At 37.6% G+C, this 23784-nt stretch overlaps 1 protein-coding gene across 5 annotated transcripts in view; it reads left to right on the forward strand.

Moving 5' to 3' along the window:
- Positions 1 to 23784, forward strand: part of Sardh (Sarcosine dehydrogenase) — a 282041-nt gene that overhangs the window by 151901 nt on the left and 106356 nt on the right. For all 5 annotated transcript variants that reach the window (XM_067137412.2, XM_067137411.2, XM_067137413.2 and 2 more), the window contains 2 exons: positions 5488 to 5650; positions 23222 to 23366. In XM_067137412.2, the coding sequence (XP_066993513.2) occupies positions 5488 to 5650; positions 23222 to 23366 (308 nt within the window). The remainder of the gene's footprint in view (positions 1 to 5487; positions 5651 to 23221; positions 23367 to 23784) is intronic.

Below are 23784 nucleotides of genomic sequence, written 5' to 3' on the forward strand. Positions count from 1 at the left end.
GTTTTTCTCTGGGTACTCCCGTTTTCCCTGTCATCATTCATTCCAGCAATGCTCTCCAGTATCATTTCATTTCATCTGACAGTCATTGATCATTGCTCCCGAGGATTGCAGCAGGCTTTGGCAGCCAACACGATTCCTATCCTCGCCACTAGTTTGGGGCTTCATTCATTCCATCGCTGAGCCAGTCAGATGACTGGGACCAGGCTGTGGATTTTTACTCTGATTGAAGAAACATTAAACTTTATTGCAATACTTGACTTGAACTTTTAAAAATGATTAAAATAATTATAATAATGTGAAATGTTCATAATTTTGGTGCCAGAGTTCACCAAAATGGATCCCTCAAATTTAAATACAGCATGATAAATCTTCTCTTCTCTCCGAGAGCATGTACATGAATCTGTGTACTGGCACATCCAATATGGGCCTTACCGAACCCTCTGAAAGTCATTAAATTTGTCAGAAATGAACCAAGGTTATGTACATGAAATAAAACCTCCACAATTACTTAACTGTGAAGTAACTAGGAAGCCCATTTCAGACTGAAATAATGACATAATCCACAGAGATCTGCTTCATCAAACTCTAGTAACAATCATAAATATTGTAATCCTTTAAAATAAACAAACAAAAGATTGGAAAGTTTTCTCATGACACATTAACACATAAACACAAATCTATAGCTGAAACAAATACATGGAAAATCAAGCACTATGATCTACTACCATTTGTAGTAATCATATAAGCAATGGTGAATAATAATAATAGCAGCTCACTTTAAAACTTTGTGCATTATACACAATTTTCAGGGATTGTTCCACCAACAGGTGGTGCCCTGAATCAGATCTCCTTTGTTATACTGCATCTTTTTAGCTACTCACTGATTTTAACACAAGTATAATCATAATGTTCACTTTTAAAAAACATACATATTTTTCTCAAGACTCATCTACACCTTGCAACTAGTAGATTTGCCTCTCCATGAACAGATGGCACATTTTAATTTCCCAGTATTGTTATTGATGATTAATCAAACTTTTCCTGGCTATAGTTCGACTTGATTTCCCAATGTACTGTACTATGGACAACTTTCCACCTTCTTTATTTAACATATGAACTGAATAATTTAACACAGATGTAATAATAAAAATAATACAGATATGTGATATATGTACTATCATAATAAAATGAAATAACATAGTTGTTACTAGATTACAATGGAATTAAATCTACATCCTTCCAAATTTAAGTCATCCTTACCTTTTCCATACATAGTAGAAGATTAGTTTCTATCGCGGGTCCTCATATCGGAAGAGTGTATATACAACTTCAGAATATTCTTGATACTTATCTGTTCCTCAAATTTCCTCAGCCACTTCTTGCCATGGTTTTTTCTCTGACAGACTTGTCAATAATTGTTCTGACTGTAGTAGATTAAATGATGAAGCATGGAAAGTTTTAAAGAAATTGATGCTAAGAAGATCAAAACTGATGATATGTAGTCACAGAAAATGAAGAAGTTATACCATCAAAAAAATTATCATTTGGATATTTACACATTTCCATCATAGATCAGTATACTTTCAGTATTTAGTTGTTGTTTTTTGTGTAAACAAGGGCATTCTTCAACATACTATACTCATTGTCATCTAATCTTTAAGTATGTTATAGATTTGATCCATCATCTTTTAGATCCCTATTTCTGATATGCTACAACTGTGCCTACAATATTTCTCTCCTGAGTGAGCTCACATCATTAATTCTCATCTCATGGCTCCACAATTTAAGGCTAGTTGTAAGTACTGCTTACTGCTAATGAAATGGTGTATGGCTTTTAGTGCCGGGGGTGTCCAAGGACAAATTTGTCTTGCCAAATGCAGGTTTTTTGATTTGACATCCGTAGGTGACCTGCACGTCATGATGAGGATGAAATGATGATGAAGACATCACATACACCCAGCCCCTGTGCCAGCAAAATTAACCAATTATGGTTAAAATTCCCGACGGCGCCAGGAATCGAACCCAGGACTCCTGTGACCAAAAGCCAGCACGCTAACCAATTAGCCATGGAGCCGGACTACTGCCAATTAACCCCTGGAATGTTCTGAACCAATTTTTTATTCATGTCAGGCTCAGTGCTTCTTTGAAACCAGTACAATTACAAAGACACATGACACTTCCTACGCAACTGAAATGAAATTATATATTCCATGTCATTGCTTTTATAATAAATTAACTGAATTACAATTTATACCACCTCTGAAGGCAGTTGCCCATCTTTCTCTTTATAGACCTGTGACGGATGTGCCACGAGTTTCACTTCTGAGCCTTTGTGATATTGCTGGTAAAAAAAAAAAGGTTATTTATTTTTAAACAGGAAAAAAATATTCCAAAGTTTAGATATATTATTTTACAGGTGATTAGTTGGCTTAAAGCATACAATAAATATTTGAATTATTAATAAGGAACTTGTCATTTCTTACACAAAAGAAAAATGCGCTTACTTGTTTCCTGTTCGGTGGACTGGAGTCTCTCATGTTTCCAGTTCTTCTTGTTTCGCCTCTATTCTGCTTTCATTACACTAACATTCGGAATCAGTTTGTTCTCCCTTTTGTTAGATTCTGTCACAGACTCAAGTATGTTATGCACTTCATCAGAAACTTATCCATAATGAACTTAGATTTTTATATAAAAATGCAAAACTAATGCAGTAATGCATACCTTCTTCTTCTTTCCCCACAGTGTGGTAGGGTCGCAGGTGTGAACTGTGTTGCACATGTGAACTTTGCCCTGTTTTGTGGCCAGGTACTCTTCCTGATGCCAATACTATGTGGAAGGATGTATTCACTATTGCATGTTACTTGTAGATTGGTAGAGTGGTGTGGTGAGGAAGGAGTGTATTGGGATAAATACAAACACCTAGTTCCTGAGTCAAGAGGAATTAATCAGACATGGTGAAAATCCCTGACATAGCTGGGAAACAAACCCAAGACCTTCTGAACCAAAAGCCTCAGGTCTGACCATCAGACAAGGAGTCGGACTAACACAGTAATGTATGTAACATGTGCAAGTTAACAAAGAACTCACTACAGTTAGCCTAATTTTTGATAGATACAATTTACCTACCATTATGCATTGTATTATATGTACTACAAAGATGTGACATTTCATTTTTAAAATCCTATATGCATTAGTCAGAAGTCAAACCACAGCTACCTTGATGAGAATCCAGTATTTTACAATGAGGCTATCACAATATGTACATTGCTTTATGATACTTTAATATTTAATATTCCAAATTTAAGTTCCTGTGATTTTATAAAATGGCATTATTATACTCTTGACAAGGAAGCAATCTGTACATGCACAAGAGCGAGTCTTCTGCATTGTTACCAACATGTATGTCAGTGTGGTACAGAAACTCCCTATGACGAAGGATAGTATGCCTTGAACAATAAAATATTAAGAACTACTGCTATTGAGACACCAGCACAGTTTCAGCAAGGAAAGGGAAGTACATGGAATTACAAAACACAAATGTAAAAAAAAATGAATTCTGTAACTAAAGAATTTCAGTCAGTACATAATATCACCTTTTATACTAATACATCTGATGGAAATACAGTTAGCCTAATTTCTGATAGATACAATTTACCTATCATTATACATTGCATAATCTCACATTAATTACCCAGATGAGATACCATCATGTAATTCAGCAGAATGTATAAAAAATGATGCATGAAACATTAATTTAAAAGCAAGCAAGCTGTGCACACCCTAAATATAGGGGAATTACATTACTGAATATCATCTATAAAGTATTTTCAAATATACTATTACAATATCTGACTCCATATGCTGAAGAGAGATTGGATGAATTACGGTGTGGCTTCAGGCAAAATAGGAGCACATTAGATCAAATATTCGTGGTACGTCAAACGATGGAAAAATGCTATGAGCATAATATAGATCTACATATGTTATTTGTAGATTTTAGACAAGCATTTGACAGTATATACAAGGATAAGCTATATGAATATATGAAGACGATAGGAATACCACAGAAACTGATTAGGATGATCAGAATCACTTTAGGAGAAGTAAGGGCAAAGGTGATGGTGGATGGAAGAATTGGAAATGAGTTTGCTCTTAATACAGGAGTCAGGCAAGGTGATGCACTCTCAGCCACTTTGTTTAATCTGGCAATTAACCAAGTCCTTGAAAAAATAATGGATACCGGAAATATTGTATATAAATCTAAACAAATTTGTGCGTATGCAGATGATGTAGTGTTAATGGCCAGGAATGATAGATATTTGAAGGAAATGTTTCTTGAAATGGAGGAAGCAGGAAAACGGATGGGATTGGAGGTGAATGACAGTAAATCTAAGTGTATGCATGTGACTGTTATAGAGGGCAGAAGAAGTCAAGATAATCTGACAAAAAATAGGCATAATTTTGAGAATGTACGAAGTTTTGAGTATTTGGGAACCATGTTGACAAACAATAATAGAATAAGTGAGGAGATACATTGTAGACTAATAGCTGGAAACAGGGTCTATTATGCAAATCTTACATTATTTAAATCTCGTCTATTGTCTAAACCTACAAAATTCAAAATATATAAGACCCTTATTAGACCTGTAGTGACATATGGCTCAGAAGCCTGGAACCTTTTAGTTGATGATGCAAATAAATTAAGAATATTTGAAAGAAAGATTATTAGACGAATATGTGGCCCAATTCAAGACCAGAATGGTTGGAGGATAAGGACGAATACTGAAATACAAAACATATTAGACCAGGAGGATATAATTAGATTTATTAAGGCACAGAGATTGCGATGGCTTGGCCTTGTGGAAAGAATGGAGGAAGATCGAATGCCAAGAAAAGTAGTTAAATCCTGAGTAGATAAAAGACGGCAACAAGGAAGGCCCCGTAATAGATGGAGCGATGAAGTTGAAGCTGACCTGAGGGCAATGAACATCCGCCCATGGAGAGCAGCTGCTCAGGATCGAAGTAGATGGCAGACTATCGTAGAAGAGGCCAAGGCTCACACAGGGCTGTAGTGCCGTATAAGTAAGTAAGTAAGTAAGCTGTGCACACCCAAGACTGAGTCTCCTGCATTGTTGCCAATTCGTATGTCATTGTGCTGTGGAAACTCACTAAGAAGGATAGTATAAAAGGTAATTTTATGTACTATAAGGATGTGACATTTCATTTTTAAAATCCCATATGCATTAGCCAGAAGTCAAACCATAGCTACCTTGATGAGACGCCAGTGATTATCACACCATCTACATTGATTTGTGATACTTTAATATTTAATATTCCAAATTTAAATCCCTGTGATTTTATAAATTATTTCCACTGAGTAAGTGAATACATACAAGTTTTGTGTGTGCCAGAAAGGAAATCCAAAATTCCATAACATGTCTAACAATCAAGACTTCTTTATGAAGATTTCTAGAATTTCTGTTGCAGGTTGCCCAAGATTTTGAATTCAGTTTGTATGAGCTGGACTGGATTGTGTTCAGTGCACACATGCGTGGAGCAGTAAACCTGGTACCTGTGTTTGAGACAGCAGGCATCAAATCAACAGTCTGCGGCCCTGAAAGCTTTACACCTGATCATAAACCTCTCCTTGGTAAGATTGCTTTGCACTGCACTGGGCAAAATATCTATGCCCTTTCTTGCTCAGGGACAGATGAAATAGGTACCCTACTTTGTCAAATTTGGACTAAATTCTTAAGCATTGTTTCCCACTATCCAGTAATGATAAGGCAATCTATGTAAAAAAAAAAATTTAAAAAAGAGAGAGAGAGAGAGAGAGAGAGTAACTCAATTAGGGAAAAGATATGGAAGACACTTGCATTGTAGTTTAGCACAATATTTTTTTTTAAAAATTTGGCATGAAATTATTAGATAGCGTTGGATTGAGTGCTTAAGGTGGAGGAAACATGGATAATAAAAATATGTGCAAAAGAAAAATACAAAAGTTGAAAGCCAGAAGAGAAGCTGAGATTGATAATATTTCTGGGGATATACTAAAGTCAATGGGATGGGATGCAGTACTGTATATGAAATATTTATTGATTACTGTTTGCATGAAGGAGCTATACCAAATAAATGGAGAATTGCTATAGTAGCCCTAGTGTCCAAAGGAAAGGATAATGAACATAAAGAAGGGTTTTTACAGGCCAGTCAGCTTGATGTGTGTTGCTTATAAGCTCTGGGAAAGCATTCTTTCTGATTGTATTAGACGCATTTGCAAAATTATGAATTGGTCTGATGGAAGTCAGTTCAGATTTTGCAAAAATTATTCCATTGAGGCTCACCTTGTAAGATTCCAGCAAGATATAGCAGATAATTTAGGTTCAGAAGGTCCAATGGACTCTATCACTATTGACTTATCCAAGGCTTTTGATAGGGTAGATCATTTTCTGACAAAAATAAGGGCTGTTCAACTAGATAAAAAAGTGGTTGAATGGGTGGCTAAATTTCTAGAAAATAGAACTCACAGAATGAGAGTAGAGTAAGCATTATATGATCCTGTAAGAATTAAAACGGAGGTCCCAAAACGCAATATTTTGGACCTTTATGTTTTCTTATGTATAAAAATTATTTAAGTAAAGAACTGGAATCACATATAAAGGCACTTAGCAGATGATTTTATTTATTTATTATTATTATTATTATTATTATTATTATTATTATTATTATTATTATTATTATTATTATTATTATTATTATTATTAAAAATCTTGCCTAGTGGCCATGATCGTTAAGGCGTTGAAGTCTAAATGGTCTGACACCATGGTTAGCCGGTTCGACCCCCATTGGTTGAAAAAAATTTCACCATCAGAATGTTGGCCGGCAGGGTAGGAGAGAGTTGGTGGTTTATAATTTCTAATCATTCGGGAGATAGTGGGTTAGAACCCCACTGTCGGCAGCCCTGAAGATGGTTTTCCGTGGTTTCCCATTTTCACACCAGGCAAATGCTGGGGCTGTACCTTAATTAAGACCACGGCCGCTTCCTTCCCAGTCTTAGCCCTTTCCTGTCCCATCATCGCCGTAAGACCTATCTGTGTCGGTGCAACGTAAAGCCAATAGCAAAAAAAACCAATTCTAATCACTAATAATAATGTTATTTGTTTTACGTCCCACTAACTACTCTTTTACGGTTTTTGGAGACTTCGAGGTGCCAGAATTTAGTCCCGCAGGAATTCTTTTACGTGCCAGTAAATCTACTGACACAAGGCTGACGTATTTGAGCACCTTCAAATACCACCGGACTGAGCCAGGATCGAACCTGCCAAGTTGGGGTCAGAAGGCCAGCGCCTCAACCGTTTGAGCCACTCAGCCCGACAATTCGAATCACTAGATCACGTGCCAAAAACCTGGATTAAATTCCAAATCTCTCTGCAGTGCTCATATGAAGAGAGGGCATATTTATTTATTTATTTAATAGCCAGTTTATAAGAGGGTAGTAGACCCCAATTACAGTAAACCTAAAAAAAAAATTACTTATTAAATTACATTGACACAAATGTTAGATCTCAATAACTAAAAATACAATTCTTAATAACTAAGTTATTCATTAAATTACATTGATACAAGTCTTAGATCTTAATAAATAAAAATAAACTTCTTAATAAATAAATTATTCAGTACCTATAACTTTTTGACAGCTTTCAGTGTGATTTTAATGCTTAGTGTCGTGGCAGTGTAGCTGAAAAATGTTTTATGAATTTGGATATTGACATGTCGAAGTCCAAGTTATTGTCTATGCTAACAGCTTCATTATAGTTGTTACATAACCTATAGAGTGGTGAATGGTTGTGGGCGGTCGTCAAGCCTTGAGTACTATCCCTCCGTTCATTTATTTTTTGCAAATAAGTTATTTTATTTTTAATTTCATTTTTTCCCACGTAAAGAATGGCTAAGGAGCGCGAGTGTACTTACTGTGGGTGTGGCGAGGCATTGAGGGGTATGAGGGAGGAGTTGGAAAGTTTGAAGGAGATAATTAGGATTCTCACAGAAGACAGGAAGGAAGATAGGACTCCCTCAAACAATGTACAGGTTACAGTAGGTATACAAGAGGGAGGGGAAGGAAAGGGAGGAGTTGTAGAAGACAGGTGGTCTAATGTTCAAAGGGGAAGGAGATTGCAGACTAAGGGCTCTATTCAGGATCAGAATTCAGGACAGGTGTCTGTGCGAAATCGGTACGAGTCACTCCAGGTAGAACAACAGAGGGAAGATGAGGGACAGGGAACTGTTGCTGTGATGTGTGGAAGTAGGAGGAAGGGAAAATGTAGGAAAGGAAAATGTAGAGTAGAGGATAGGAAAAGACAGGTGGAACAGGGTCATGGAAAGGAGAAAAGGGAGGAGGAAGTAGCTTCTGCAGCTATCTTGAAAGATAGGGCTGACCAGGAGGGGAGGGGATCAAATGAGGTGGGTAGGGTTGAGGCTCTGGTCATGGGGGATTTCATCGTTAGACACATGGGGAAAGTGTATGGAGGAAAGGGTACCAAGGTAGAGTGTTATCCAGGAATTAGGTTGAGGCAGATGTTGAGGAAAGTAGAAGAGAGGGAGGAGGGGAAGGAGAAGGTGGTAGTGTTTCACGTTGGTACCAGCAACGTAAGGCAAGCTGATATAAGTACCAACATTGTTGGAGATGTGTGGGATCTGGTAAATGCAGCACGGGTGAAGTTTAAGAAAGCGGAGATTGTTATTAGTGGAATACTGTGTAGAAGGGATACTGACTGGAGGGTGATTGGGGATTTAAATGAGACTATGGAGTGGGTATGTGGGAAACTGGGAGTGAAATTTCTAGATCCTAATGGGTGGGTAGGAGATAGGGATCTGCGCTCAGATGGCCTTCATTTAAACCGCAGTGGTACGTATAAGTTAGGAAATTTGTTTGGAAGGGTAATAGGGAGGTACATTCAGGGAAATGGGATGGCCTAGGGAGCGGTGATAAGGGAACAGGGAACTGGAAATCAAGTAGGGATGACATAAAATTGTTAGTGTTGAACTGTAGAAGTATTGTAAGGAAAGGAATAGAATTAATTTAATATATATATATATATTTACTAGATATTGTAATAGGAGTTGAATCATGGCTGAGAAATGATATAATGGATGCAGAAATTTTCTCACGGCACTGGGGTGTGTATCGTAGAGATAGGATAGGAAGGGTGGGAGGGGGAGTGTTCATTCTGGTGAAAGAAGAATTTGTAAGCTACGAAAAAGTTAAAGATGAGACACATGAAATTCTAGGTGTAAGGCTTTTCTAAAGATAATAGGCAACTTGATATATTTGGAGTGTACAGATCGGGAAAGGGTAGCACACACGCGGATTCGGAATTATTTGATAGGATAGTCAGCTATGTGGGAAACGACATGGAAAGAAATGTGATTGTAGCGGGAGATCTGAATTTGTCAGATGTCAATTGGGAAGGAAATGCCAACGACAGGAAGCATGACCAACAAATGGCAAATAAGTTAATATGGGAAGGACAACTGATTCAGAAAGTGATGGAACCAACCAGAGGGAAAAATAGCCTGGATGTCGTGCTGATAAAACCAGATGAGCTCTATAGGGAAACTGAAGTAATAGATGGTATTAGTGATCATCAAGCTGCTTTTGTGGTAGTTAAAAATAAATGTGATAGAAAGGAAGGTCTTAAAAGTAGGACTGTTAGGCAGTACCATATGGCTGATAAAACAGGCATGAGGCAGTTTCTAAAAAGTAACTATGATCGGTGGAAAATGGTAAATAAAAATGTAAACAGACACTGGGATGGGTTTAAAGAAATTATTGAGGAATGCAAAAACAGGTTTGTACCATTAAGGGTGGTAAGGAATGGTAAAGACCCACCTTATTATAATAGAGAAATAAAGAGACTAAGAAGGAGGTGCAGACTGGAAAGAAATAGAGTTAGAAATGGCTGTGGAAGTAAGGAGAAATTGAAGGAACTTACTAGAAAATTGAATCTAGCAAAGAAGGCAGCTAAGGATAACATAATGGCAAGCATAATTGGCAGTCATACGAATTTTAGTGAAAAATGGAAGGGTATGTATAGGTATTTTAAGGCAGAAACTGGTTCCAAGAAGGACATTCCAGGAATAATTAATGAACAAGGGGAGTGTGTATGTGAGGATCTTCAAAAGGCAGAAGTATTCAGTCACCAGTATGTAAAGATTACAAGGTTACAAGGATAATGTTGAGATAGAGGAGGAGACTAAGGCCAAAGAAGTAATAAAATTTACATATGATAACAATGACATTTACAATAAGATACAAAAGTTGAAAACTAGAAAAGCGACTGGAATTGATCAGATTTTTGGGGATATACTAAAGACAATGGGTTGGGATATAGTACCATATCTGAAGTACTTATTTGATTATTGTTTGGTCGGAGGAGCTATACCAGATGAATGGAGAGTTGCTATAGTAGCCCCTGTGTATAAAGGAAAGGGTGATAGACATAAAGCTGAAAATTACAGGCCTGTAAGTTTGACATGCATTGTATGTAAGCTTTTGGAAGGCATTCTTTCTGATTATATTAGACATGTTTGTGAAATTAATAACTGGTTCGATAGAAGGCAATTCGGTTTTAGGAAAGGTTATTCCACTGAAGCTCAACTTGTAGGATTCCAGCAAGATATAGCAGATATCTTGGATTCTGGAGGTCAAATAAACTGTATCGCGATTGACCTGTCTAAAGCATTTGATACAGTGGATCATGGGAGACTACTGGCAAAAATGAGTGCAATTGGACTAGACAAAAGAGTGACTGAATGGGTTGCTATATTTCTAGAAAATAGATCTCAGAGAATTAGAGTAGGTGAAGCTTTATCTGACCTTGTAATAATTAAGAGGGGAATTCCTCAAGGCAGTATTATCGGACCTTTATGTTTTCTTATATATATAAATGATATGAGTAAAGGAGTGGAATTGGAGGTAAGGCTTTTTGCGGATGATGTTATTCTCTATAGAGTGATAAATAAGTTACAAGATTGTGAGCAACTGCAACGTGACCTCGAAAATGTTGTGAGATGGACAGCAGGCAATGGTATGTTGATAAACGGGGTTAAAAGTCAGGTTGTGAGTTTCACAAATAGGAAAAGTCCTCTCAGTTTTAATTACTGCGTTGATGGGGTGAAAGTTCCTTTTGTGGATCATTGTATCTAGGTGTTAATATAAGGAAAGATCTTCAATGGGGTAATCACATAAATGGGATTGTAAATAAAGGGTACAGATCTCTGCACATGGTTATGAGGGTGTTTAGGGGTTGTAGTAAGGATGTAAAGGAGAGTGCATATAAGTCTCTGGTAAGACCCCAACTAGAGTATGGTTCCAGTGTATGGGACCCTCACCAGGATTACTTGATTCAAGAACTGGAAAAAATCCGAAGAAAAGCAGCTCGATTTGTTCTGGGTGATTTCCGACAAAAGAGTAGCGTTACAAAAATGTTGCAATGTTTGGGTTGGGAAGAATTGAGAGAAAGAAGAAGAGCTGCTCGACTAAGTTGTATGTAATACCAATATAATGGTCCGTTATTGGACATTATAAATTTTCCAGCTAACTCATTCTTGGTTGCCTGCATTTCGCCCTCGTGTGCTAAGTTAGGCTCGTCAGTTGGGACTTAGCACACCACCCAAGATGCAAGGCTAGTGCATACTGTGGAGGCCACTGCATAGGCTATTTGAAGCCACCAGCAGTGCCAATGCACTATGAGAGCTATGTCTCATTTCCAAAAAATAGATGCCTGCCTGGCCATCAAATGATGTAGATGTTGATTCCCATAGGGAACCTAAAATATTTGTCCTGAATGAGTAAATTTATAATACCAATATAATGGTCCGTTATTGGACATTATAAATTTTTCCAGCTAACTCATTCTTGGTTGCCTGCATTTCACCCTCGTGTGCTAAGTTAGGCTCGTCAGTTGGGACTTAGCACACCACCCAAGATGCAATGTCCAATAACGGACCATTATATTGGTATTATAAATTTACTCATTCAGGACAAATATTTTAGGTTCCCTATGGGAATCAACATCTACATCATTTGATGGCCAGGCAGGCATCTATTTTTTGAAAATGAGACATAGCTCTCATAGTGCATTGGCACTGCTGGTGGCTTCAAATAGCCTATGCAGTGGCCTCCACAGCATTCTCTACTTCTCGCTAGGAGTGACATCTCCGAGTGGAACATCAAAGCTACTCCTTACTCCTTAATTTTTTTTTCGGCCGGGTGGCTCACCATCTTTACCTCAGCTACCTCGCCGACTCTAAAGAGGACATTGGCTGACACCTAGTTGGTATACGTTGAAGGTTAGGTCAAATGTTCCACCTTTACAATACTAAGATTCTTTATTAACTAAATATTTACATGATTTTTAATTATATCGGGACATGTTTCGTCTACCTTGTAGACATCATCAGCCATAAAAACTTTTGAGAAAAAGCTACAAGGACAAGGACAAAGTAACACATTAAAATAATTCGGGTAACCGAATATGTCATTTAAAATGGTGAAGAATTCAGAACTGTTTTGAGCACAGCACTTAAGAATATCATTGACATTAAAATTAAAATTGTCCACATGGGATGATACAGTAAAAACTTGCGTTAAAATTCTTCTTTTTTGTGTGATGTGTTAATATATAATATTCTGATATGTCGTGAAGGCTTGATAATGAATTGCACAATGTTCATTCCAATAGGATAATAACGATGTATAAGAAATACAGCGAGCATATGTTAAAGCCGTCTTATTGGTGTAGTATTGGCATTTCCTGTTGAGAAGTTAGGTGGAAAATTTGAACGTGATGACGTAATGTGGAATGTACAGTAGAGGGCCCTAGAATAAGAAAGATAGCTGTTGTTAGTGTTAAAATAGGCAAGTTTTTGTGTCTTGAGATGTAAAGTAATGAAAATGAGAAGTGCGGCACATCTGATTACTTACGTTCTCGCCTGTCTGACAGCGACTAGTTCAGTGTGGAAGCCTGTGGTTGACTGAGAGCGAACTATGGAGGTCGTGTGTGAAGGGAGCCGCCATGAGGGGAAATTAGGGGAAGGTTAGGATCAGTAGGCGGGAAGTCGTCACATGGAAGCTTGTTATTGGATTTGTTAAAGTAAGAACTATTGAGCAATGCCTCAAAAATTACGTTCGCAGTTTCGGAAATTTCATTTAAATTGTGAAAAGGATTGCATTTATGATCTATATTAATATAGATGTTTTCTAAAACATTGAGTAAAGTGCTTTTATTATGAAAATAAAGAATTTTTAAGTCCTGTTCTATGGAAGTGAAGGAATGATTGGATTCTGTCATGTGAGTACTCATGGCGGAGTACCTTCTATGTTTAGCGGCGTTGATATGTTCCTTATATCTAACTGAAAAGCCTCTTCCGGTTTGCCCAATGTAGCTCGCGGAACATTGGTTACACTTTAACTTATAAACGCCTGACCTATTATATTTATTTGTAGTGTTGTTAATTTTATGTTGGTTGTAAAAAAGATTAGTATTATTGTTGACTGTTTTAAAAGCAATGTTGATCTTATGTTTCTTGAGGGTGTTGGTGATATCATAAATCTTACTATTTGTATAAGTGAAAGTGGCATATTTGTCTGTTTTTCTTTTTGTTTCTCTAAGTAAAGTTGAACTGGATTTGTTAGTAACTTTATTGATTATCCTGTCAATGAAATGCCTGCTAAAACCATTTTTACTCGCTATTAAGCGGATAAATTCAAGTTCTTTTTTACGATTAGCATTTGATAAAGGGATGTGAAAAGCTCTGTGGATTAAACTATAAAATGTTGCTCTTTTTTGAGATTCCGGATGCGTTGAGTCTTGTCGAATAGTATTAATAGTTTGGGTGGGCTTCCTAAATATGGTATAAGAGAATTTGTTGGAGCTATTGTTAATAGTGACATCTAAGAAGTTTAATGAATAATTGACTTCCGCTTCGGAAGTAAACTTGATCCATGGATCAACTGCATTCAATTGTTCAAGAACGATATCACCGTTGGAGACGTTGTGATCTATTAAAGTAAATGTATCATCAACAAAGCGTGTCCAGAATACGATAACTTTAATTTTGTTAAGAATTTTGGAATTTTCCAAGTGGTCTAAATAAATTTCTGCCATTATTCCTGAAGCCGGGGAGCCCATAGGAAGACTATCCTGCTTATAAATTTTCCCATTAAAAGTGAAATAGTTGTTGGAAGTTACAAATTCTAAAATATTTAAAAATTCTTCTATTTCTTGTATGCTTAAAACTTTAATAGATCACAACGTCTCCAACGGTGATATCGTTCTTGAACAATTGAATGCAGTTGATCCATGGATCAAGTTTACTTCCGAAGCGGAAGTCAATTATTCATTAAACTTCTTAGATGTCACTATTAACAATAGCTCCAACAAATTCTCTTATACCATATTTAGGAAGCCCACCCAAACTATTAATACTATTCGACAAGACTCAACGCATCCGGAATCTCAAAAAAGAGCAACATTTTATAGTTTAATCCACAGAGCTTTTCACGTCCCTTTATCAAATGCTAATCGTAAAAAAGAACTTGAATTTATCCGCTTAATAGCGAGTAAAAATGGTTTTAGCAGGCATTTCATTGACAGGATAATCAATAAAGTTACTAACAAATCCAGTTCAACTTTACTTAGAGAAACAAAAAGAAAAACAGACAAATATGCCACTTTCACTTATACAAATAGTAAGATTTATGATATCACCAACACCCTCAAGAAACATAAGATCAACATTGCTTTTAAAACAGTCAACAATAATACTAATCTTTTTTACAACCAACATAAAATTAACAACACTACAAATAAATATAATAGGTCAGGCGTTTATAAGTTAAAGTGTAACCAATGTTCCGCGAGCTACATTGGGCAAACCGGAAGAGGCTTTTCAGTTAGATATAAGGAACATATCAACGCCGCTAAACATAGAAGGTACTCCGCCATGAGTACTCACATGACAGAATCCAATCATTCCTTCACTTCCATAGAACAGGACTTAAAAATTCTTTATTTTCATAATAAAAGCACTTTACTCAATGTTTTAGAAAACATCTATATTAATATAGATCATAAATGCAATCCTTTTCACAATTTAAATGAAATTTCCGAAACTGCGAACGTAATTTTTGAGGCATTGCTCAATAGTTCTTACTTTAACAAATCCAATAACAAGCTTCCATGTGACGACTTCCCGCCTACTGATCCTAACCTTCCCCTAATTTCCCCTCATGGCGGCTCCCTTCACACACGACCTCCATAGTTCACTCTCAGTCAACCACAGGCTTCCACACTGAACTAGTCGCTGTCAGACAGGTGAGAACGTAAGTAATCAGATGTGCCGCACTTCTCATTTTCATTACTTTACATCTCAAGACACAAAAACTTGCCTATTTTAACACTAACAACAGCTATCTTTCTTATTCTAGGGCCCTCTACTGCACATTCCACATTACGTCATCACGTTCAAATTTTCCACCTAACTTCTCAACAGGAAATGCCAATACTACACCAATAAGACGGCTTTAACATATGCTCGCTGTATTTCTTATACATCGTTATTATCCTATTGGAATGAACATTGTGCAATTCATTATCAAGCCCTCACGACATAACAGAATATTATATATTAACACATCACACAAAAAAGAAGAATTTTAACGCAAGTTTTTACTGTATCATCCCATGTGGACAATTTTAATTTTAATGTCAACGATATTCTTAAGTGCTGTGCTCAAAACAGTTCTGAATTCTTCACCATTTTAAATGACATATTCGGTTACCCGAATTATTTTAATGTGTTACTTTGTCCTTGTCCTTGTAGCTTTTTCTCAAAAGTTTTTATGGCTGATGATGTCTACAAGGTAGACGAAACATGTCCCGATATAATTAAAAATCATGTAAATATTTAGTTAATAAAGAATCTTAGTATTGTAAAGGTGGAACATTTGACCTAACCTTCAACGTATACTCACGACAATACGGGCTTTATAATGAAGTTTATTTTATGTAACCTAGTTGGTAGTCGGCCTCCCCGCCATGCTTACCTGCCTACTCTGTAACGTCAACCTCGCTCTCTCAGATGACGACAACGTCCAACAAATCCGCCAGGCAGGCGTTCCAGTTCATTGGGCCACAAGACTATTAAACAGTTCTGGACTGTCACCAGATGTCCTTCTATATTTCCACACAGAGGACGACGTCTGCTGCCTCCTGAACAACGGCGTCCGTACTCATCACATCTTCCATCGTGTGGAAGTTACTCCTGCGTCACTCATGGATCAGCTCATAGCCACTAATTTTACTCCGCCTGCAACGGTCGCACCACCACAGGAGACTTCCTACCAGCTGCCTTCGCACCAAGTGGAATCTACACCGTCAAGCCAGCCAACATCACACGCCATTTCTACATCGCCGATAACTACCACTACCACCACCATCTCCACTACAACATCAACCGTCAACCCCTCCCCTATTCCCACCACTGTGGTTACAACCAGTCATCCTGCGTCCATAATGATTTTTTCCCTCCCTCTTCCTTCAACACCTGAAGAACGTCATGCCTCATACATGCCTCCCGCAACGTCTGCAGCACCGTCGTCTTTCATCGCCGCCGAAGAAGCACCACCCTCATCGCAGTCATCAGTCCCGCCACACCATGTATAGCTGTGTGATCCGTGGAGTGGATCCTGCTCACTCAGAACAAGCCATCCTCCAACAACTTCGAGCAGAAGGCGTACCCGTCCGTCGAGTCTTCAGGATCAAGAACACCTCCGGTCTGACGTATATGGTCCGCATCCGCCTCCCTACTGCCGTCGACGTTCACCATCTCATCGCCAATGGAGTCTACATCTTTGGCCATCGCTACAAAGTTGAGCCATCTCTTTCACCACCCCAACCTGTTCTACATAACTCCAACAAATGCCCGTCGTCACACCCGGCCACCCCCGCCATATCGACCCCCTCCACTCGTTTACCCTCCCCTCCCATCAATCAGTTTCTTCCCCCCATCAGCTCCAACACTCGACATCTTGAGATTCCTAACTTCCTCCCTCTATAACATCACGGCGACCCTGTACCTCCTCAGTTTCCATTTACAGCCTGGTACCCTCCTCTAAACATGTCACTCCTCCCGCACACCCTCATAACCTCAGCCCCGTAGCCATTCATCCAAATTTTCATACCGTTTTTCCCTCTTCTTCATTTGAAATATCTCACTGTTCTCTCCACATCTCCCGGCCCGAGAGATCGCGACACGATCTAGGGGGCCCGCCCCGTCCTTCGGGCGGGGAATGAAAGCTTTCCAGCAGCAGCAGCCTCCACAGTATGCACTAGCCTTGCATCTTGGGTGGTGTGCTAAGTCCCAACTGACGAGCCTAACTTAGCACACGAGGGCGAAATGCAGGCAACCAAGAATGAGTTAGCTGGAAAATTTATAATGTCCAATAACGGACCATTATATTGGTATTATAAATTTACTCATTCAGGACAAATATTTTAGGTTCCCTATGGGAATCAACATCTACATCATTTGATGGCCAGGCAGGCATCTATTTTTTGGAAATGAGACATAGCTCTCATAGTGCATTGGCACTGCTGGTGGCTTCAAATAGCCTATGCAGTGGCCTCCACAGTATGCACTAGCCTTGCATCTTGGGTGGTGTGCTAAGTCCCAACTGACGAGCCTAACTTAGTACACGAGGGCGAAATGCAGGCAACCAAGAATGAGTTAGCTGGAAAATTTATAATGTCCAATAACGGACCATTATATTGGTATTATAAATTTACTCATTCAGGACAAATATTTTAGGTTCCCTATGGGAATCAACATCTACATCATAAGTTGTATGTTCCGAGCTGTCAGCGGAGAGGTGGCGTGGAATGACATTAGTAGACGAATAACTTTGAATGGCGTTTATAAAAGTAGGAAAGATCACAATATGAAGATAAAGTTGGAATTCAAGAGGACAAACTGGGGCAAATATTCATTTATAGGAAGGGGAGTTAGGGATTGGAATAACTTACCAAGGGAGACGTTTAATAAATTTCCAATTTCTTTGAAATCATTTAGGAAAAGGCTAGGAAAGCAACAGATAGGGAATCAGCCACCTGCGCGACTGCCCTAAATGCAGATCAGTATCGATTGATTGATTGATTGATTGATTGATTGATTGATTGATTGATTGATTGATTGATTGATTGATTGATTGATTGATTGATTGATTGATTGATTGATTGATTGATTGATTGGTGCTATTTGAGAGGAGTAGGCTTTGTGCCGGCACCGGGTTTCACCCTCTCTCTTTCTGCTATCATATATCATGTCATTCATTTCATCTTATTACTCCTGTGATGTCATAAAAACCCAACACGACAGATTCATCTCACCTCATACCCAACCCCGTAGAGAAATGGGGCAAGGGTTGGACAAACATTATTATTATTATTATTATTATTATTATTATTATTATTATTATTATTATTATTATTATTGGTTCTTGTGATCTGCCTAGTACTTTTTCATCCGTTCCGATCATAATTTACTCAATTTATAATCGCTATAGCCCTACTATGTGCCATTTCTGTTAAAAATTTGTGAGTCTTAAGAAGGGTGTTAATTTTAATTTTGTTCTCTGCATCTGCTATTTCGAGTCCAACTGCTTGGAGTTCTTGCTGATTTTCGTGGATCCATTGTCCTCCTTCTTTCCAAGATTTATCACTAGTTGTCCTGAAATCCAGTTTCCTGGCAGTTGCAAGATGTGAAAGAAATACAAGATTCCTTTCTTCTTCATTGTGCTGGTGATTGGGTCAGTCTTTCAGTAAACTTCTTCGACTTGGTATTTTTTTATTTATGCAAGTTCTGATGATTCTTCTTTCAGTTTTGAGGAGCTGATCAGTTCTTGTTTCATTTTTAATTTGATACAGGGTTTCACAAGCATAAGCGGCTTCTGGGAAAGTTTCGGTGTTATAGTGTTGAATCGGTGTCTGTTGACCAAGTTAGAAATTAGGCTTTTGTTCATTTTGTTAGTTTTACTTAACCACGTTTCTTTCTCATTTAAGTTGTGTATTATGATTATTCAAAGATATTTAAATTCTTGAACTATGTTAATTTTTTGATCATTTATGAAGACTTTATTCATGCTCAGGGTTTTCATGGGCATGATCTCAGTTTTCTCGAAGGATATTTGTAATCCTATTTTTAGGTTGATTTTTTGGAGACTGGTGATCTGAGCATGAACTTCTTCCAAATCAAGGGCTAAGAGAGCTAAATCTTCTGCAAATCTCAGGCAGTTTATTCTTATTGTGGGTTTTGCTCCAGTTTTGTTTGTAGGTGGGTTTTCCTTTTGCCAAAGTTTCATAATGTAATCAGGAGCCATATTGAAAAGCAGTGGAGATAATCCATCACATTGTCCAAGGCCAGTTTTTATTGTAAAAAAGCTTTTGACATTTCTCCTCTAAACTTCACCTTGTAAATTTGAGCTGGTTAAAGTTAGTTTGATGATTTTTATTAATTTGGCATGAAAACCATATGATCTCAGGATAAAAAGTGTGGGTCTTTTATGTAGTATATGCTTTTTTGAAATCTATGAATGAGATAAAAAGCTGTTTATTTCTGTACTTGTAATATTCCATTATTAGTTATACTGTATAAATAAGTTACGAGATTGTGAGCAACTGCAAAAGAGACCTTGAAAATGTTGTTGGATGGACAACAGACTATGATATGATGGTAATCGGGATGAAAAGTCAGGTTGTAAGTTTCACCAAGAGGAAAAGCCCTCGGTTTTCATTACTGCATTGATGGGGTGGAAGTACCTCATAGGGATCACTGTAAGTCTATAGGTGTTAATATAAGGAAAGGTCTTCACTCGGGTAAGCATATTAATGAGGTGGTAAATAAAGGTTACAGATTGTTATGAGGGTTTAAAGGGGTTGTAATAGGGATGTAAAGGAGAGGGCATATAAGTCTCTGGTAAGACTCAAATTAGAGTATTGTTCTGGTTTGTGGGATCCACCCCAGGATTACTTGATACGAGACATGGAAAAGAACCAAAAGAATGCAGCACGATTTGTTCTGGGTGATTTCCAACAAAAGAATAGTGTTTACAAAAATATTGCAAACTTTGGACTGGGAAGATTTGGGAGTAAGGAGACTAGTTACTCAACTAATTTAGCTAATAATATTGTTGCTTTTTTTATACATCCCACTAACTGCTTTTATGGTTTTTGGAGATGCTGAGGTGCCGGAATTTAGTCCCACATAAGTTTTTTTGCATGCCAGTAAATCTATCAATAGTAGACTGATGTATTTGAGCATCTTCACATACCACCAGACTGAGCCAGGATTGAACCTGCCAAGTTGGAGTCAGAAGGCCAGTGCCTCAACCATCTGAGCCACTCAGCCTGGTGCTCCACTAAGTGATAAGTGGAGAGTTGGCATGAATTGACATTAATAGACAAATAAGCTTGAGAGGAGCTTTTAAAGGTAGAAAAGATCATAATAAGCTCATTGGACAAAAAATTGGTCACCACTGGAGAAATCATAACAACCATCATTTAATACCGTGTTATTCTGCATCTGGACTTGATAACTGCCTGGATTCGGTTAGGAAGCAAGTCCACAAGGTTGTGAAGGTACTTCGCATTCAGGTTAAGCCACTTCCTGAGGATTTGATCATGCAATTGCACCAAATTGCAGGGATGCTGATGTCTGCGTTTAACCAGCTGTTCCAAAATATGCCATAGATTTTCATTGGGGTTCAAGTCAGGTGATTTTGCAGGCCAATAGAAATGTAATAGGGTGGGGGAGTGTTAATAAAATCAGTCACATATGCATCCAGCACGATGAGCTTTTCTGTTGTCATCTTGAAAAATCGGGGTATAATAGCATACTCATCATGCAGATGTTAACAGGAAGGCAACACCTGTTCATCCAGAATGTTTAAATAAACAAGCTCGTTCATGTTAGTGGTCACCTCAATGAGCGGGTCCAATCCATGATTCAAAAAACACTCCCAAAACATCACAGACCCACATTCAGCTTGAACCTGACCTCGGACACATCCTGGATAAAATGCTTCATTTGGCCTTTGGTGCACTTGACAACGTGTGTCATTGGAATACAGGCAAAAAAGTGATTTGTCAGACCACATTACATTCTGACAGTCAGCTACTATCCATGTTTAATGATTTCTAGCCCATTGAAGACACGCAGCTTTATGTGTCTGTGAGAGCAATGACCTCTTGTGAGGTGACCGACTACAAATGTTCATTTTCCCATTGCAATGTTTTCTCGCTAACATGTTGGGATGGACCTTCATTCACTGACTGCAGCCATTCCTGTCAGGTTTGTAAGCGATTTTGATTCACAAGCCGTAAAATGTATCTCCAGTCCTTCTCAGTCAGGATTTTTTTCCAATCACAATTCTGACGCCATGTTATGTGGTCATGTGTAGTACATCAAGGGCCCTGGTACCACTATGGTAGCTATGAAAGCCCTTCAGAAACTCTGAAAAGCAGTGGCAAAAGGGACGCTGGTTGAGATGCAGCAGGACGTTATGTTTGTTAGGTACCAAAATGGTAAAAAGAAAAATGCAACATAAATTATAATCCTATAGCAGTTATATAGTATTATTTGAAGTAATTCCACGTACTGTACATTAGTTGATTATGTTTGTAAGTACAGAAGATATTATGAGTAGATTTTTGTAAATTTAAATTTATTAAGGATGAGCTGTGTGTTTATTAGAAAAATTGTTAATGTAAATTGTATAATACTGTATTTTAGGAAAATATCTTTTGTTAATTTAAAATTTAGTGCTTGATAATAAAGTATTTTTTTGTACCATTTGCAACCGAGGTAGACACCTCATTTGCAAATAAAGTGATTTTGATTTTATTTTATTTGACATCACTGCTTGTAGACACATTGAACAGTCCGCTGTGAAACACCAACAAATAAAGCAACTTCACGCACTGTATGGCCATGGACACGGCCAAACACGATTGCCCCTTTTTGCCACTATGTCACATCCGTACTTCTACCTCCATGTTGCGTATACTGTCCGCTTGAAATATCGATGTTTCACTGATTGCTACTGCTTTATGCTCATGTAGAGGCACTGCGTGTGCTCTAGGGTGACTAATATTTTGTCCGGTGAGCTTATGAAGATAAAGTTTGAATTCAAGTGGACAAATTGTGGCAAAAATTCATTTATAGGAAGAGGAATTAGGGATTAGAATAATTTATCAAGTGAAATATTTAATAAATTTCAAAGTTCTTTGAAATAATTAAAAAAAATTCTAGGTAAACAATTCATAGGATATTGACCACCTGGTTGACAGAGGTCAGTGATTGATTGATTGATTGATTTGTTGATTAATTTTTGCTCATCATTTTGGAAAGGTGAAAGACTAGTCATAATAGTAAAATAAAGAGGAATCAGAACCCAGTAATAGGAAACAATGGGAGAGGAAGTTTGACATCTGTGAAAGAGAAGTATAGACTGGAAACAACATTCTTCTCTGTACAGCATTAATTGTCTAGATATAAACTAGATAATACCGAATGCATTAGCTGCAGTCACTTCAGTGTGCTCAATATCCAGAATTCCAGAGATAGTGGGTGTGAACCCCACTGTCGGCAGCCCTGAAGGTGGTTTTCCATTTTCACACCAGGCACCTTAATTAAGGCCACAGCCACTTCCACCCCACATCTAGCCTTTTCCTCTCCCATCACTGCCAGAAGACCTATCTGTGTCGGTGCAACGTAAAGCAACTTGTTTTAAAAAATTAATAACTTCTGCTTCCTCTGTATTTTTATTGCCTTGCCTCACCAAACAGACAACATGACTGAGAAGCACAGTACATCCATTCTCTTTTATTTTGAAATCTGTATGTCTTTTTAACTTTCACTATATTCTTGTACTGAAAATAGTTGTTACAAATATGTTTATATCTTATTTTGATATAGGGTTGTATTTCAGTTGATTTGTATTTTCTTGATATTCAATTTCTGATAATAATAGTACCAGATGATTAATAATTAAACTATCAAAGTAATTTCTGATCATTTTGGTGTAATTTTACTCTCATTAGTCAGTATAAAGTGTTATATTGTGTCTCTGTAATGGATGTTACTATTCTTTCTTCATAAATTATAGGGGAAGATCCAAGACTTCATGGCTTATATCATAGCTGTGGATACAACTCTGCTGGTATGATGCTTGGTGGTGGGTGTGGAGAACAGATGGCTCAGTGGATTATCAATGGTCGCCCTGACTTACACTTATTCAGCTATGACATCAGGTATTCTCACATAATGCATTTTATTTATGGTCGAGCATAGCAAACTTATATTATACATTTTATTATTAGTGGCAATTATTAATTACAGTGGATGCCAAAGAGATACTTCTATAAAACCTCTACAATCCATAAGTGTACTCCCCAGCATTGTGAAGAACCCCTTGCTAGTGATGTTAACGAGGAGGACACCAACACTCATTGAAGGACCATTTTGACAGTTGATTTGACACATGTTTGTTCTGTTCTTATATTTATAACTAGATAAAAATGAGGTATGAGGCAAGAATGTGGTGTAGAAAAAATTTGAATTTTATCTATACAGGATGCATCTTAATTATACCGACAAAATGATCAGGGATGCTCTTCATGTTATGTGAAGACGATGCTGCAGTCTGATTGGCGGAGGAAATTTTTCTTT

This window comes from Anabrus simplex, chromosome 1, assembly GCF_040414725.1.
Source record: "Anabrus simplex isolate iqAnaSimp1 chromosome 1, ASM4041472v1, whole genome shotgun sequence".
In the NCBI taxonomy this organism is placed as follows: domain Eukaryota; kingdom Metazoa; phylum Arthropoda; class Insecta; order Orthoptera; family Tettigoniidae; genus Anabrus; species Anabrus simplex.